Source organism: Bufo bufo, chromosome 3, assembly GCF_905171765.1.
Source record: "Bufo bufo chromosome 3, aBufBuf1.1, whole genome shotgun sequence".
Classification (NCBI taxonomy): domain Eukaryota; kingdom Metazoa; phylum Chordata; class Amphibia; order Anura; family Bufonidae; genus Bufo; species Bufo bufo.
This window is the reverse complement of record NC_053391.1, coordinates 597177866-597196960: the sequence shown is the minus strand read 5'-3', so window position 1 is coordinate 597196960 and position 19095 is coordinate 597177866. Positions and strand designations below refer to the sequence as shown.

General features: G+C 43.4%; 1 protein-coding gene across 1 annotated transcript in view; it reads right to left on the bottom strand.

The window, feature by feature from the left end:
* Positions 1–19095, bottom strand: part of SCN8A (sodium voltage-gated channel alpha subunit 8) — a 206508-nt gene that overhangs the window by 73875 nt on the left and 113538 nt on the right. Inside the window, exons 8-14 of the mRNA XM_040425907.1 lie at positions 15350–15413; positions 13479–13620; positions 12611–12814; positions 12118–12408; positions 10159–10542; positions 5961–6096; positions 1517–1755 (exon numbers count right to left, since the gene is read on the bottom strand). Of these exons, the coding sequence (XP_040281841.1) occupies positions 1517–1755; positions 5961–6096; positions 10159–10542; positions 12118–12408; positions 12611–12814; positions 13479–13620; positions 15350–15413 (1460 nt within the window). The remainder of the gene's footprint in view (positions 1–1516; positions 1756–5960; positions 6097–10158; positions 10543–12117; positions 12409–12610; positions 12815–13478; positions 13621–15349; positions 15414–19095) is intronic.

Genomic DNA, 19095 nt, shown 5'->3' with positions numbered 1-19095 from the left:
CTCTCTTGGTTCTGACCCGGTCCGTTCATGTTCCGTATTTTGTCTTGTCTGTCTTCCCTGCACATATCCTAAGTTAGGGATTGCCGTCCAGTTGTCCCCTGTCATCAGGACTCGTGAGGCAAGTAGGCAGGGCCAGGGGTGAGGGTGGAGCGCAGTGGTCACTACCCTTCTCCCTGTGTGTGTGTGGACGTGACCGTTACACACCCATCCTCAAAAAGCCTTCACTTGACCCACCCATATCACTTCTTCCATATGCCTCAATGCTACTTGAACAACATGTCCATTCTGAACTGTCCTCTCACCTCTCCTCCTCCTCCCTCTTTGACAGGCTACAATCTGGCTTCCGACCCCACCACTCGACTGAGACTGCCCTTACCAAAGTCACCAAGAACCTGCTAACAGCCAAAACCAAAAAACATTGCTCTTTCCTCCTCCTCCTTGACCTGTTCTCTGCCTTTGATACTGTCAACTACTCCCTTCTGTTACAAACCCTCTCATCTCTTGGCATCACCAACCTGGCCCTCACCTGGATCATATCATACCTCCCAGACCTGACGTTTAGCGTCTCCAACTCTCACACCACCTCCTCGTCTCATTCCCTGCTCTTCTCTATCTACACCCTCGGCCTGGGACAGCTTATAGACTCCCATGGCTTTCAGTATTACTTTTATGCTGACGACACACAATTCTACCTCTCTGGTCCAGACATCACCACCATACTATCCAGAATCCCACAATGCCTATCTTCCATATCCTCCTTCTTCTCCTCTCGCTTTCTTAAACTTAACATGGATAAAAGAGCAAGATCACTTTCTTGGAGTGACCATGGATTCTGCCCTCTCCTTCAGACTGCACATCCAAGCCCTTTCCACCACCTGCTGCCTCCAACTCAAAAATATCTCCCGCATCTGCGCATTCCTCAACCATGAGTCTGCAAAAATGCTTGTACATGCCCTCATCATCTCCCGCCTAGACTACTGCAACATCCTCCTCTGTGGCCTTCCATCTAGCACTCTCGCACCCCTTCAATCTATCCTGAACTCTGCTGCCCGACTAATCCACCTCTCACCCTATTACTCCTCTGCCTCTCCCCTCTGCCAATCCCTTCACTGGCTCCCCATAGTTTCTGCAGTAAATTATACTAGATTTGGTCGACTGTGGTCAGGTCTCTACTGCCAAGCCTGCCCACATTTTGTTGGCTATAGCAGTACTATCGCATTGTGCAAAATGTGGCCTAAGCAAAAATTTGCAACCCCCATGTTTTTATAAGATGTCATGCTCTCAAGGATACTACTGTATTTACTATTTTCTGGCCAAACGATTGGTATTTCACTACTGTTCAGTTCACACAATTTACAGTTGCTCCTTGAAGAAGGAACTGAGAATTAATACATTTTTGCATTTAACCTCGTATACACAGTTATACAATTGGTTATGATAATATGAATGAAAGTAGCTCTTGCCCCACACATGTAAATAGAGTCTGATGAAACGTACACTACATGAAATAACCTACCAGATTTCCTACATACAAAACTCCTTCAAACTGTTCAGTCATAGGGTAGTGCTCCATGGCCATGAACAAAGTGTTAAGGACTATGCAAATGGTTATGGTCAAATCCACAAAGGGATCCATTACAATCATGTTTACTATGGTCTTGATTCGTATCCACAAAGGGCAACACGTCCATATCAAATATGTGTCTGCAAATTTGTACCACCAAGGTGGACACTTCCTCTGGGATTCTTCCAGTTCTAGAGAAAGAAAATAATAGAGTAAATTACAGACACCAGCATTTCCTATATCTACTGTACTTTTTTTTAAACTAGATACTAATACATATTCTTTTTTTCTAACCTACATCTGATCATACATTTTTTTTTCCATACGTGATTATGAAGGCAGACACATAGGTTTAACCACATAACCACATTCAGTAATCAGATCTACAGCAGCCACATAGACCCCAAGCACAACAGACACAAGTTCAGTGATTTGTGCAGAAGTCATTATGCAGGGAGGGAGAGGAGGCAAGCTGTGTCCCTGTTGTCAATGGTGGATCTCGTGTTATCAATACATAGGAGCTATCGTTTATTGTAATCCTGGCGGTGCAGATAAGGAGATAATTGCTGAGAACAAATCTCTCAGAACAGTACATGTCAGTCAGTTTGTAGGCTCAGTGAATACTGCAAGATTTCAGGACTTTTTAAATATAGAAAATATGTTAAATAAAAAGGACTTCTTCAAAACATGTTTAACACAAAAAATTGTGAATAGGTCATTTTCTGATGACATATTCCCCTTAAAAGGGGTTTTCCATCTTTTTATAAATTTTTAAGTAGAGCAGTGGACTGAAGGCGTCGGAACAGAGTAGCGTGGAGCAGGTAAGTATGCTGACTACACAGGTACAGTGGGGAGAGGGCAGAATTTAAAAACTTATTTAAAAAAAGCTGGAAAAACCCTTTTATAGGCATAATAATTATCTGTAACAAATGAAAAAAAAAAGTAAAGTAGTACAATATAGCAGTAAATAGTGGAATATACAGTAGCAGTAAAACATATATGCAGTACAGTGGGACAAGTTGCAGGATAATGGTCTACATGTCAAAATTCTATGAATAGGGAAAGGTTTTTCTAACATGGTCTATTGCCAAGGGAGATAAACAAAAATATATTCCTTATGTTACATTTTATTTTTCTAATGTAGGAGTGTTCACATTGTGTGAAATATCGTGCATTTTCATTGCCCCACATGTCAAGAAATAAAGCTGTTTGCGGCCAGGTTGCACCCAAATCTATGGCGTTGGAGTGGCTTCTTGAGGTGCACTAACCCTCTTAGCCAGAAGATGAAGATCCAAGAGAACTAAGTGACCCCCGAGTTGTCACAATACATACATAAACATTGCCAACACTGTTCAATCTCGTCTTCATATGACAAGGGCCCCATTGACAAGACATATGACAAAAGAAAAAAGGTATGTGTTGGAAGAGCGTAGTCAGCTATACTATTCAATACAGAGCCATCCTGTGAAAATAATGGGTGCCAACGTGGACATACTGTATGTATGTATGTATTGTGGCATACTGTATGTCTGTGGTATACATAGGGAAAAACTGAAATATTAGGTGAAAAACAACAGAGCCTTAAAGGGGTTTTATCATCTCGCTAGGATATGCCGCCCCCCCCCTCTGGTTTTAAACATGCTACCATTACACCCATCTATAAAAAGCCTTTACTTGACCCATCTTCTTTGTCCAGTTATCGCCCCATATCACTTCTTCCATATGCCTCAAAGCTACTTAAGCAACATGTCCATTCTGAACAGTCCTCTCACCTCTCCTCCTGCTCCCTCTTTGACCGCCTAAAATCTGGCTTCTGACCCCACCTCTTAACTGGGACTGCCCTTACCAAAGTCACCAATGACCTACTAACAGCCAAAACCAAAAAACATTACTCTGTCCTCCTTCTCCTTAACCTGTCCTCTGCCTTTGATACTGTCGACCACTCCCTTCTGTAACAAACTCTCTCATCTCTTGGCATCACTGACCTGGCCCTCTCCTGGTTCACATCTGTAACGAATCTCCTAGCACCCGAACCGGGTACCTCCGTTGATAGATGCTCCTAGTGCTTCCAGAGGTCCCCAAGCACTCCACTTGACACCGTAAGCGCTGCAGACCCCACGAACCGCCGAAGCTTGGTTGAGGTCTCACCGTCTCCTACCCACCCTGGACCTACGACAAGGCTCCAGGCTCCAGTGGGTGAACCTCTCCCAAATGCAGAGAGCAGGAACAATTCTTACAAGAGCTAGTAGTTATGCCAGGGGAGTATAGCAAATCTTCAGCGTATAGCGATCCCCCAGTGTCGATCAGTTACCCAAACACCAGCCTCAACATGATGAAGGGTAAAACAGGAACTCTTTATTTGAACACACAGCATTGATTTATACACATTTTCCAACAAGGTTACCACCCACAGGGTTTTGTAAAAACAGCCAATAACCACGTACAATACACTCAGACACTCCCACACAAAATCCTCCCCTCTGCCCGTGATCCAATTACCTCACTCTGGGTTGATGCAATCATCACAGGCAGGAGAATACACAATGTCTTCTGTCCTGGAGACAACCGAGACGTAATTCAATTATCTCTCAGGACAAAGGACATCGCCAATACACACAGAGAGACAATGGAACAGACCTCACTACTCAGCGTATACAATGTCCCACCCTTTTCGATACGCATAGTTATTAAACATCCCAAAATGGTACGAATTAGACCAGGGGTTCAAGTTAGTACAAGTCCTTTGTGAACAAAGGAAGCCTGGCTGATGAGAGGGCCAATAATCCTGGGGCAAGAGGCTGGTAGCCAGGCCCCTCCAAAACCCAGTGGCGAGGTTGGTTTCGCCACAACATCATACCTCACAGAGCGGACATTTAGCATCTCCCAGTCTCGCAAGACTCTGTCCTAGGACCCCTGCTCTTCTCTATCTACACTTTCGGCCTGGGACAGCTCATAGAGTCCCATGGCTTTCAGTATCACTTTTATGCTGACGACACACAAATCTACCTCTCTGTTCCAGACATCACTACCTTACTATCCAGAATCCCATAATGTCTATCTTCTATATCATCCTTCTTCTCCTTTCGCTTTCTAAAACTTAACATGGATAAAACAGAATTCATCATCTTTCCCCCATCTTGCTCAACCCCCCCAACAGACCTATCTATCACCATCAATGGCTGCACACTCTCCCGGTCAACCAAGTCCACTGCCTTGGAGCGACCTTGGATTCTGCCCTCTTCTTCCAAACACACATCCAAGCGCTTTCCACCGCCTGCCGCCTCCAACTCAAAAATATCTCCCACATCCGCACTTTCCTCAATTTGAATCTGCGAAAATGCTTGTACATGCCCTCATCTCCCGCCTAGACTACTGCAACATTCTCCTCTGTGGCCTTCCTTCTAGCACTCTCGCACCCCTCCAATCTATCCTCAACTCTGCTGCCTGACTAATCCACCTCTCACCCTATTACTCCTCTGCCAATCCCTTCACTGGCTCCCCATTGCCCAGCGAATTCAGTTCAAAATACTAACAAATACATACAAGGCCTTACAAAACCTGTCCCCTCCCTACATCTCTGAGCTACTTTCCCGATACATCCCCACACGCAATCTCCGATCCTCACAAGACCTCCTTCTCTCCTCTCTTCTTATCACCTCTTCCCACAATCGCCTCGAAGATTTCCCCCTGTGCATCCCCTACAATCTTGAACTCGCTACCCGAACATATCAGACTCTTACCTACAGTGGAATCCTTCAAAAGAAACCTGAAAACCCACCTCCTCAGACAAGCCTATAACCAGTGACCCTGCTGCCTTCTTACCGCCATGACCAACTTCACCCGCACCTACTGTGTCATTCTCCCATACCATGTAGATTGTAAACCCTCCCGGGCAGGGCCCTCTCTCCTTCTGTACCAGTTTGTAACTCGTCTTGTTTATGATTAGTGCAATTGTCTGTATTATGTACGTATACCTCTTCTCATATGTACAGCGCTATGGAATGAATGGCGCTTTAATAATAAATAATAATAATTCCTATGGGAGAACCGAAAATAGCCGGAGCGCTGGCTCGGCTATTTCCGTCAGCCCCCACAGAAGCGAATGGAGCAGTGGCCGGACTTGAGCAGTGCACCTCCCATTCATTTCAAAGAGACTTCCAAAAATAGCCAAACGTGCTGTTCAGCTATTTTCAGCGCTCCCATAGGAATGAATGGAGGATGGTTGCGCATGCATGGTGCGCCCTCCCTGACTTTCCCGGCTTTGTTCTAAGTATAGGTGCGAGTCCCAGAGTTGGGACCCGCACCTATCAGACATTGGGGGAATGTCCTAGCGCTATGCCCTCAATGTCTGAGATAGTACAACCCCTTTAAATCAGATAGTAGCTGTTTCATGTACCTTCCACCAGAGTATGCGTCAGGACACTCAGGAGACTATTGGCTCTATTCTTTTTCCCAAATGATGCATGCAGTTGATCCATAGACACTCGGAGAGACCCAGAAGGCTTCTTTTTGATTTCCATCTCTGATGTAGGCTGCAAAACAATAAATTCAATTAGACAAGAGAAGATGGAGGAACCGTATAACCTCACTTGACTATTGAAGACTATTCAGGAAAATGTATTATTTTATTTTGACAATTAAAAATTGATATTTCTTGCAGTCAGTAACCTACCTAACTGTGTGTCAGACAATCAAACTTTAGTCAGGGGTGAGTTACTGCTGGACTGGTATATCCAAAAATACTGTCACATGGACTAGAGTTATCTAATATGAATGATCAGGACCCCACATAACTGACAATATACTCCTCCTTTCATTCTTAATTGTCCTTTAACAGAGTTGTCTAGGCGTTTAATACTGATTTCCTATACTTAGGATAGGTCCTCAGATCATTGGGGGTCCAACTCCCAGCATCATCACCGATCGGTTGTTTGAAGAGGCCGCGGCACTCTGTGAGCGCCACAGTCTATTTCTAGTGATGTCATGTTCATAGGTCACACTGCCTAGGCACAGCTCAGTCCCATTCAAATGAATGGGGTTAAGCTGCAATACCAAGCACAGCCGCTATCCAATGGACGGTGCTGTGTCTGGTAAGCCACGGCCTCTTCAAACATCTGCTTGGCGGGGATGCCATGCGTGAGACCACCACTGATCAGATATTGATGACCTATCCTGATAGGTCATCAATAATAAACAACCGGAAAACCTCTTTAAAACTTATGCCAATTGTTCAACACTATTGTGCAGTCTATATGTAGAATTAATCTGCATAAAAAATTCTGTAACTTTGTAAATACTGTATTCTGTACGGATCCTGAGTTACAGCCTGTAGTAGAGTGAAGAGCTGCATTAACAATTCTGCAGGCTTCAGAGCTCCCAGCATGCTAGACTACTTTCACACCTGCGTTAGGTGCGGATCTGTCTGGTATCTGCACAGATGGAGCCGCACCTATAATGCAAACGCTTGTACCCGTTCAGAACGGATCCGTTTGCATTGTTCTTTTAAAAAAAAGTCTAAGTCAAAACGGATCTATCCTGACTTACATTAAAAGTCAATGGGGGACGGATCCGTTTTCAACTGCACCATAATGTGTTAGTAAAAACAGATCCGTCCCCATTGACTTACATTGTAAGTCAGGACGGATCCGTTTGGCTCCGCATCGCCAGGCGGACACCAAAACGCTGCAAGCCTTATCCATTCAGAATGCTTTGGGGATGAACTGATCCGTTTTGAACCGTTTGTGAGATCCCTGAAACGGATCTCACAAACGGAATTCAAAACGCCAGTGTGAAAGTAGCCTTAGTTACATTTTTTATTTGGGAGGTGTTGTCTTTACACCAGGTTGTGTACATTTATCTGATTCTAGTGGCACAGCTACCTGTTAGGGGATCTTTCTGCTGATCAGCTTGTTGACAGATGTGGTGCGGCCAGGGGATCCACAAATTGCTGGGCTGCATCTGTACTTGCCATTTGAAACATGCAGAACCTCGGGCCAGACTAAACTATGTATGATCGCCCTAAGGGCTCATACACATGGCTACCAGCTGTTTGAGTCCTGCATTTTGGGGAATGGAACGTCCTGCCCTTGCCCGTAAAACAGACAAGAATAGGACATGTTCTATTTTTTTTGCGGGGCCACGGAACGGACATACGGATAGCACAGGTGTGCTGTCAGTATCTTTTGCGGCCCCATTGAAGTGAATAGGTCGTGTGCATGAGCCCTTAGAGTTGTGAATGCATGTATTATATCGAGTCATTGTACATAACTTGTAAACTGGTGATGAAAGGGGAATATGCACTTTAATTCTTTATCATCTAACCACAACAGATGGTGGTGACTAGATGACAAATGTAGGACTTTGTAGATTACTGCTGTAGTAATGATAAAATACCATTATTTGTATTCTTAAGTATTATGAGCATGCATCATGCTATTCTTGAATACCCATGCCAGGTTAGAGAAGGAAAGTGGAGTAGTTAAACACTAGGCTAACATGCTATCTGGGTATATAGTGAAAAAAAGTGAAAGATTATAGACCATTTTGGGTTAAATGAGACAAAAACAAACTGGAATTTACAGATATATTGGAGAAATGAAGCATGATCTAAAGATTTAGTTGTCGTTCATCTGATTGTGCATGATGTACAAGAGAAGATTAGGGAACACCAAGAATAATTTGCTGTGGCTTAACCACCTTGACGACGATACCAATTTCTACTAAAGGGGTTTTCTGACCTTTCTTCACGATTGGTCATCAGTATCTGACCGGTGAGGGTTTGACACCAGGGACCCCCGCTGATCAGCTGTTTGAGAAGGCAGCAGTGCTCCTGTGAGCGTCGCGGCCTTCTTACAACTTTTCCTAGGCCAGTGTGCGGCGCTGTGCTTGGTAAGCTGTGTGAAGCACCAGTGCCTTCTCAGACATCTGATCGGCGGGGGTCACGGGTGTCGGACCCCCACCGATCAGATACTGATGATCTATCCAGAGGATACAAAAGAAAGATAAGCAGTACTCGAAGCCCTTTAGTGGGATAAATTTATATTCAATGTTCAAGTCACCTGGTATGCATCCAGGGCAATGCGGTGCATGCGGTGAGGTCCTGGCTCGGGATCCCAGTAGAAACAGCAATGTAGAGAAATCCGCAGCACTCGTCCAATTCAGTCAGTGGTGTATTATTAAGTAGTTAGGCAGCATACATAGCTATGTATGCTGCCGAACTACTAAATAAAACACCACTGACTGAATTGGACGAGTGCTGCGGATTTCTCTACACTGCTATCCAGAGGATAGTTCCTCAGTAGTAAAATGTCAGAAAACCCTTTTAAGCAACATTTACACTATCCTGCGGCTGCACGCGAACAAAACTCCACCAACTCACAGCGGATAATAGCCATAGGATTTTGCAGGAGGTGGAGTTGTGGTCAAGGCAGCATGTAAACATGGCTTTAGAAAGTTCATGGGAAAAAAATGAAAACCGTTTGATGGCTTATGGATGAAATCTGTGAACATCATCTACCTTTCTAATAAAAAAAATTTGTGGGAATGTTTCTTTAAAAATATTTTGTATCTGTATCAGTCATGTGCAAATAGAGGTAGGTTAGCCTGTCTACACAAATACATCTAAAATCCATCAAATCCCTGCCCCCTCTGTGTACAAGCCACAAAGGAATGTGTAACAGTAAGGGGACGTTTACACAGCGGCTTTTTAAGCGGAATTTTGGCGCAGACAGCCAGGCCGAAATTTAGACGAAAACCAGCCAGCGCCCACATTCTCTCTGCCTCCCATGCATCTCAATAGGAGGCAGCACTGAGGATCGCGGGGTGGCAGCTTAAAGCCGCGGCCGCACGGAGAATAAGAAGCTGTCGTATGAACGTCCCCTAAGCCCTTATGATAGCTATGCCCCATTTGACTTCTACACGCTCCTATGTTTCACACTACATAGTTGCTGCAGAATGCTCTGGCACCCCTTTGATCTTGGCCGAACTCTCTTCTAAGCTGTTTTATGCCCAAATCAAAGTTGAGCATAAACCAGCTTAGTACATAGCCCAATAAAGGCCATAGGGGTGCCAGAAAACGAGCCATTAGACAGCCAGTCTGCATTCAGCAGCTGCTATGTAGTGTGAAGAATGGGAGCTGTAACAGACAAAAGGCATAAAACATTTAAAACATTACAAGATGTTTATTAGCCCAAAATACATGCAAATCAATCATTTTAGAAAATGGCTCTGAAGGTGTCCTAGGGTAGTTAGGCATAGGTATTTTTGTAGGTAGTAAAACATTTGTGGTTATTGACCTGTAGGAAACATGCCATTTTCTTATTTAAAGATAAAACCATAAATGTAAATTTCCACCATGTTTTTGTCTCCAAATTAGACGCAGGAAAAGATAGTAGAATTTTGGGTAAAACATAACATAAGTAGCATAAAAAGACTAAATCAAAATCTTTTTACAGGTTTAGAAAAAGGTTAGCATAAGGTTAGGAGGAGAAAACTAATACTCATTCCACCAGGGGAGGATCCAACTTCAGGGCGGCATACAGGAAGCAGAAGGGTGGACCACCATGCCTAGACTAAACTACTATAGACTTTCTTACGCTGTCATCAGTAGCTGCCTTATCTATTTTCACCTCAGGCAGAAGACGTCCAGCAGGGATTTTGGCACCCGGACCACCAATTAATGACACCACGCCATTACAATCCACTGTGCTGTTTCTTTTAACGTTCCTTCGCAGGTTTGGAAAGATGCGAGAGGATCTGCTGCCCTGGCTGTACCCACTGTTATAGCTATTCCTCCGATTGTGCCTGACTGGAATGAACAAGGAGTCTCGTCTTCCTTCACTTTCTTCCACTGTACTGTGTTCATCATCTGCAAACTCATTTTCAGAGACTGGATCTCTGAAACTTCTCCGAAAACTGAAGATGCTGCTCTTGCTGTTGTGTCTGGACAGATACGGAGAACCTGGGATGCTGAGAAGAGACTGCAGAACGGAAACAAAAAGATCTATTAGATTGCATCATAAATGTATGTTCACATCTGGGTCGGGGGCTCAGCTTGGGGCCTCTGTTGCGGATTCTGTCAAAAACAGCAAGCTGCAATATTTTGTCTAGTAAAATGCAGAGTTTTGTAATGGTAACCCTATAGATCCCATTCTAGTCAATGGGGTCAGTTGGGCAACGTTTGTTTGAGTCATTGGATGGAAACACCACTTACATTACTTTCATTGTTCTGCTCCTAAAACAGAGCAGAACAACAGAAATAACAGCTCTGATGCGAACACAGCCTGAGCCACGTGTTTTATCTTTTCTATCGTGCTCTCATTTTGTTTGTGTGCATATGTTACAGTGGTCTTACTTCTGCAGCTTTTTCTTTGTTTTCTCCCAGAGTATCAAAAATTAAGGAAGAATATGTAAAAACAGATATGGATGTTTCTAAGGAAAAAAACACAGGAAAGTACTAAGTTGTATGGTACTGTACACCATGGCTGTCCAACAATGTGTGCACGTGACATTGTCACCGTGGGTGGCTCTTTTGTCATCTGCTCGATGTATAACCATTTGGCATGGCTGTGGATGACATTGTTATGATGAGATGCTGGCTGAAACTATCAGGGAGAGCTGTCGTTATCACCATCAGGAGGCTTTGTGGGTCTTGCTCTTATCCGGGCTGACTCTGTCATTGGTAAGCTGTTTTTGTTAGTAGTATGGTTATCTCTGATATGGAGGGCTGTGACAGTCACTTTTTGTCTTTCTGTAGCTTTCTGACAGTAGTTGTTATGTCAGGAGTTGGATCTGCAGGGGAAAACATTGATATACCAAAGCCTCATGTTCTGATCTTTTTGGTAAGTGATAGGTACATAAAAGGATTTTTAGCCCTGAGAAATGCTGTGTCAGAATTTCAGTAGTGCAGATCTCTGTGGAGAACGACAGAGGGATATATGCTGTATGGAGCACTTGTGTTATGGAAATCAATTTCAGGCTTCACCAATATGAACTTCTAAGAGGTATTACAGGCATAAGTCAGATGTAAATCAATAGAACAAGATAAGAAAAACTGCAGTATATCTTGTTATAGAAAAACGCCTCTTTCCCTACTTATCAGCCACTTCTCCCCCTGCCTCCTGTACTGATCATTCACCTTCAATTCACTGGTAAAATCAGTTTCAGGAGGATCAGCTTACAATCTGACCACTGAGAGTTGAGCTGGGAAGAGGAAGCAGCTGCAGAGTTAAAAAGAGAGGCACAGAGACACATACACTGATGCTGCTGAAGGCTATAGTAAGTTTTCTTTCTCACACCAGGGCTGAGTTCACAGCTACACTTTTCGGCACTGCTGTTAATGTCCTCTATACTGCTGCAGATCCTGTCTATGTGATAAACAGAGATAAGGGATCAGGATCTGCTCTTCTCTATGTGCCGAGTATGTGGAACATAACAGCAGCTAGTCTCCACCATTAGTCTGTGATTTGCTATTACTGCACATTAGACTAGTGCATCTCCTTGGTCATAGTTTTAGTACTGCTTACAATGCCAAATATTATTTTGGTTTTCATTACCTGATCCATAATTGAAAACTTTCGTCCCAGCCTATTGTCAGGGTACCAAAACCCTTTTCTTTTTATACCATCCTCTGATTCCGATTTGTACACTTTTTCAGAGTCTCCTTTCTCTTCCCCTTCTGACAGTTCTTTCTGTCTCTTCTTCCTTCTGCGGTTTCTTTTTTCTTTTGCGCTCTTAGTACTCAACTTTGAAAGTTCTGACGATGTCTGAGACATCCGAGCATCCCCTTCTTCATCTTCCACAGCGTCTTCAGTAACAGTGCCAGCTGAGGTAGCCATAGCTGCTGCCTACAAGGCAAAAAGAGATGTTATAATCCAGCATTGCTGCATTTTTTGGAGCATATCCTGCAGAAAGAAGTACCGTATTGGACTCAGAGGAAGTTGAGGATCTAACTCCTAGTCTTTACCCCCTCTCACAGCTCACCCTTAAGTAAAAATGGGTCGCATATATATATATATATTTATATATTTCTGCAGATTGAGGTCACACCTGCTCTTCTTGAATTCTCTTCAGCTGCTCCAGCATTGCTTTGAATTCATTTTCCTTCTGCTCTGCTTCCTCAAGAGTTGCTTGATTCTGTTCTTCATAAGCCATAGCCACCACAGCCAGAATCAAATTCACCAAATAAAATGAGCCAACGAAGATGACCAACACAAAGAAGATCATGTATGTTTTTCCAGAAGCACGTAGTGTCTAAACAGTAGAAAAAAAGGAAAGAAGCAATATGGTTTGTGGATATAACCTAAAATGAACATTCTTGGTCTACGTTATAAGGCTGGGGTCACACGTGACAAATTTTCTGCAGATTTTAGTGCAGCAAATTTGCAGCGTTGTACAGTACCAGCAAAGTGGATGAGAATTTCTGAATTCTCATCCACATGCTGCATAAAAAAGAAAAGCAGAACATCTGTGCTTTTGAGGTTTTGAAATCCGCAGCTTGTCAATTTATCCAATGGATTTGTCTTGCAGATTTCACCCTTCTCAATGGAGAGACTGAAATCTGCTGGCAAAAAACGTGGTGGATTTTTCCGCTTAATTTTCCATCACATGTGTCCCTGGCATAGTACTTCTTCTATGTTACAGGGCTTTTTTCTATTGATAATTAAAGTGAAGCCGTTATAAAATAAAGTGTTCACCTTTCCAGGTCCCCGGTAGGCCAGGACAGCAGGTCTAAATGTAAGAAAGCTCAGAAGCTGTCTTACATTTAGAACTGGCGCTGGATGCGCCAAAGTTACGAAGAGGCCTGCGTCTCTTCATAACTTCGGAAATCCACCGTCAGCGATGGGGCTTTATCAAGACTGGCATCTAAAACACATTCATTAATAATTATAAATTAAATGTAAATATTCTTGCTTACCAATTGGTACAAGTTTTCCCAAAAATCCTGAGTCATAAGGCGAAATAAGGCTAAAAAAGCCCAACTAAAGGTATCAAAGTTTGTGTAGCCATAGTTTGGGTTCCTCCCTGCTTTCATACATGTGTATCCTTCTGGACATTGCCTTAGGTTAAAAAAAAAAAAATGAAACAGAAACAAGATTATTGCAACTTATAGATGCATGAGTACCATATCTTTTCTACAGGGTCACCACCACCAGGGATGGTCACCACATCATCAAGTACTTGGGTGTGACCAGTGAATTATCTGCTTTATGATGGAAACCTATTGCAATGTTGGCTTGTGCTCTGCAGAATGTAAATTACTGAAATATTCCTATAAATAGGAGGTGCCTCGGGGTATGTGCCACATATGACTGAACTGTGTGCCCCACGTTTCTCCTAAACCCACCATCAGGTAAGCAGGGGTACGGCAAGTAAATTGTTTTCATTTCAAATGTTAAAGAGCATGGCCACATAGAAAAAAAAAAATCATTAAACATACAAAGTAATATTTCCTTTCCTGCCATTTAAAATTGTAGAAAAAAGAGGTGACAACCCTTGTAAAAGATGTAATGGCTGCCATGTCCATGTTAGAAAACACAGAATATATATGGAAATACACAATACTGTTACTCAGAGAGTTATCATAAGGCTCTGGCACAGTGATATGATCTCAATTGCTTATATTTGGGGGCTATTCTATTTTACAACTATGTAACGTTGTATGTAATAAAGACTAAGAAAATATTACTTAGAAATAGGCTAATCCATGTTAGCTACTAATAGATGGTGAATCAGATCCCTAAAAAGCCCCTATAAGAAGGCTGAGCCACCCAAACAAAAATGTGGTCATGGAGATCTCAAGGTAGAGAAACTGCAGATCCAGCACCGATAAGAAAAATAACTAATTAATAAATTGGTTTTGTTCCACATGAATGGTTCGTTCAAGAATGTCTATAACACTAAACAGGACCCGTCCCCTCTCCTGACATGTCAGTTTTAGTAACTACTTTCATCCCCTTGTAATAACAATTCTGAAGCATCTATTCTTATGACTCTATGTTGTTCCATTTGTTTATTATTCCCCCTAGAAGTTATGAATGAATTGCCAGCAGTTTACAATAAAGGTCCACATGGGTGTCACCAGTTGGAGGCACCCATGTGGACAGTAGCCAATCAGTGCTGCCACTGACAGATTGTGCCGGGAAAAACCAACAACTGGTAACACCTATCTGGACCTTCACTACAAACTTATTTATTTATTTAGAACTTCTAGAAGGAATAATACAGAAATGGCAGAACATAGAGCCACAAGAATAGATGCTTCAGAAGTGTTATTACATGGGGAATGCAAGTAGTTACTAAGGCCTCTTTCACACTTGCGTTGTTGGGATCCGGCGTGCACTTCCGTTGCCGGAGGTGCCCGCCGGATCCTGAAAAACGCAAGTGTACTGAAAGCATTTAAAGACGGAGCCGTCTTCAAAATGCGTTCAGTGTTACTATGGCAGCCAGGACAGCCAGGACACTTTCAATGCGGCAAGTCTTCAGGATTTTTGGCCAGAGCAAAAAGCGCAGCATGCTGCGGTATTTTCTCCGGCCAAAAAACGTTCCGGTCCGGAACTGAAGACATCCTGATGCATCCTGAATGGATTTCTCTCCATTCAGAATGCATTAGGATAAAACTGATCAGGATTCTTCCGGCATAGAGCCCCGACGACGGAACTCTATGCCGGAAGACAAGAACGCAAGTGTGAAAGAGCCCTAAACCAGACATGTCAGGAAAGGTGTCAGGCCCTCTTTAAGACATAATGCAAAAGTCTGTATACTTCAGTCATGGTATAAATCACTTACCCCGCATCTGTGCTATTACCACACAGTATTGGATCAATGGCTCCATGGACTTTATAAAAGTTTGCTGGAAAAAATATCAGGAAGGAAATAACAGGAGAGGAAACAAAATAAAGAGTATATTAATTATAGGATACAAATTGTGATACAATAAAAGTCAAAAGTGTATCTAAGGCTACTTTCACATCTGCACTTTCCCTTTCCGCTATTGAGATCCGTCATAGGATCTCAATAGCGGGGGAAAACACTTCCGTTTTGTCCCCATTCATTGTCAATGGGGACAAAACTGAACTGAAGGGAACGGAGTGCGCCAGAATGCATTCCGTTCCATTTGACTGTCCGCAATGTGCTGCGGAGCAAGACACAAAAGAAAACGGATCCGTCCCCCATTGACTTACAATGGTTTTAGAGACTGAACCGCCTTGGCTATTTTAGAGAAAATACAACCGGATCCGTTCAGAACGGATGCAGACGGTTGTATTAATATGACGGAAGCGTTTTTAATGATCCATGACGGTTCCAGTAAAAATGCTGGTGTGAAAGTAGCCTAACAAGCACCCGAGCAACTTCCCTCACTGACACATACAAGAATAAACCATTATTGAATTATAATAACAAATGTAACATTTGACACTACTCCAACCTCACATAAGGGCACATTCACACTTAGGAAACCTTCACATCTGCAGGAGCAGTGTTCCAGTTAGGCTACTTTCACACCTGCGTTCGGGTGTCCGCTCGTGAGCTCCGTTTGAAGGGGCTCACAAGCGGCCCCGAACGCATCCGTACTGCCCTAATGCCTTCTGAGTGGATGCGGATCCGCTCAGAATGCATCAGTCTGGCGGCGTTCAGCCTCCGCTCAGCAAGCGGACACCTGAACGTTGCTTGCAGCGTTCGGGTGTCCGCCTGGCCGTGCGGAGGCAAGCGGATCCGTCCAGACTTACAATGTAAGTCAATGGGGACGGATCCGTTTGAAGATGACACAATATGGCTCAATCTTCAAACGGATCCGTCCCCCATTGACTTTCAATGTAAAGTCTGGACGGATCCGTCTGAACTACTTTCACACTTAGAATTTTTTTCAAACTATAATGCAGACGGATCCGTTCTGAACGGATACAAACGTCTGCATTATAGGAGCGGATCCGTCTGTGCAGACATCAGACGGACCCGCTCTGAACAGTAGTGTGAAAGTAGCCTAACCTGTTCCGGCAGGCAAGCAGTTTGCGTGCGGCGGGCTCTCCGCTTGTTAGCCGGATGTGAACGGAACGTCTGACGGACCCCATTATACTTTAATTCGGGCAGCACAGAATCCAGTTAATTCCGGCAGGCTATTCTCAGACGGAACAGCCTGCCTGAACGAAATACACGGATGTGATGCTAGCCTAAGCATAAAGTGGGACCCGCAAAAAAAGTATACCTTGTAATATACATTTTTGACATGGGAGCTGTATGCTTGTACAGTGGCATCTGTCGGATGCGTCAGAGGTATACATTTGCACACACCAACAATGAGATTGAGAAAAATACCACTAAAATAATAAACATTTAACTGTAAATTGTTAAAAGAACACAATACATGAAAATAAGAGGACACCCCTTGTAATGCAATTCAGTGCTTAGAATGCTGTGTCTCAGTTTTAGTCACAAAGGCTTTATGCGCTCTCTGACGTCCTCCTTCACTGTGAAAACTGATGGCGCTATAGAGACATGAATGACATGGATGATAAATGAGTTGTCCATTTCTGCTGGAAGACATGGAAATAGCTAAATGAGCATGCCTGGTATATCCTATACATGTGTATACAGTGGGCTGTGCTCAGCGCCATCCACATGAGGAGGACCAGGAGCACCATGTATCATCTATCCTGGTAATGGGCTGCCTTAATGCCCAGCTGACTGGCTCCTTGCTGTCTATATCCAGTACCACCCTTTATAGCAGCCATCTGAACACACGCCAGCCATTATTCATTACTCGTTTACTTCTACAGTGACATCTCAGCGTACAATACCAATAGTGTATATTTACTTATTGTACTCACTTATATAGCGCTGACATATTCCGCAGCGCTTTACAGACATTAGCATCAAGCTGTGTATGTCTTTGGAGTGTGGGAGAAAACCCGAAAAAAAACATGCAAGCGGCAAGAACATACAAACTCCATGCTGATGTCGGATTCGAACCTACGTACTGTAACCAGTGCTGTAATGTGGTTTCCAGCTAGGGTTCGATAAAACCTTAGGCCAGGGCATATTCACAGTGGTTCTTTTCAAGCTGATTTCGGCAGATTCCAAACCGAAATCTGCATGAACTCTGCATCAAATCAGCCTCCAATTGCTTTTATTGGAAATACACACACTACCACTTATACACCCTCAGATGGGTTTGAATTTTGGGTCACAAAAGTAACATGACCCATCATACCATACATAGAGTAGCCTAACTGAATGGGCGAATCCAAATGCAAACCCTCAGCAGTCCAAACTGTAAATCCACAGCAAATCCAAGGGTCAGCCTCATATGTTTTGTGAACATACCCCGAGTTTCCTTTGGAGAGGGGGTCCTAAAGGCATTATCAGCAAGGGCTGTCACTTTTAGTGTTGACATGGGGGGCATTAGTAGTTCCCCAGGTGGAGAAACTTTTTCAGGAGCTATAAAGGCTGGGAATTATTGATGTAGTGTGCTGTGGTGCGGATTCATTTCTTAACATACCTTTATAGGGTCAGAGTTATGTTTTTCCTGATACAAAGCTCCAAATCCTTTGCATGGATTTACAGAAGATAACATGATAGCTTCCTGAAGTCATCACTGGGAGGAACTTACAGCATACTGTTATACATTGAACTCAATAGAGATAAAACCGTATGCAGTAAGTTCCCATGGTCCCTCTAAAGCGATTCTATCCTTAGAAACCACAATATCACCCGGCTGAAGGAGCTGCAGTGCTCCAGCAAGCGATGCATCCACTTCATTTTCCCAGGCACAGCGCCCTACACGTGGTAGTACCTTTACCTGGTATTGCAGCTCATTTCCATTCACCTTAATAGGATCGGGCTGTAGAGAGAGAAAGTACCAGGTAAAGCCGCTACAAAGTACAGTCGTGGCCAAAAGTTTTGAGAATTACATAAATATTTGAAATTGGAAAAGTTGCTGCTTAAGTTTTTATAATAGCAATTTGCATATACTCCAGAATGTTATGAAGAGTGATCAGATGAATTGCATAGTCCTTTGCCATGAAAATTAACTTAATCCCAAAAAATCCTTTCCACTGCATTTCATTGCTGTCATTAAAGGACCTGCTGAGATTTTCGGTAATCGTCTTGTTAACTCAGGTGAGAATGTTGACGAGCACAAGGCTGGAGATCATTATGTCAGGCTGATTGGGTTAAAATGGCAGACTTGACATGTTACAAGGAGGGTGATGCTTGAAATCATTGTTCTTCCATTGTTAACCATGGTGACCTGCAAAGAAACGCGTGCAGCCATCATTGCGTTGCATAAAAATGGCTTCACAGGCAAGGATATTGTGGCTACTAAGATTGCACCTCAATCAACAATTTATAGGATCATCAAGAACTTCAAGGAAAGAGGTTCAATTCTTGTTAAGAAGGCTTCAGGGCGTCCAAGAAAGTCCAGCAAGTGCCAGGATCGTCTCCTAAAGAGGATTCAGCTGCGGGATCGGAGTGCCACCAGTGCAGAGCTTGCTCAGGAATGGCAGCAGGCAGGTGTGAGCCCATCTGCACGCACA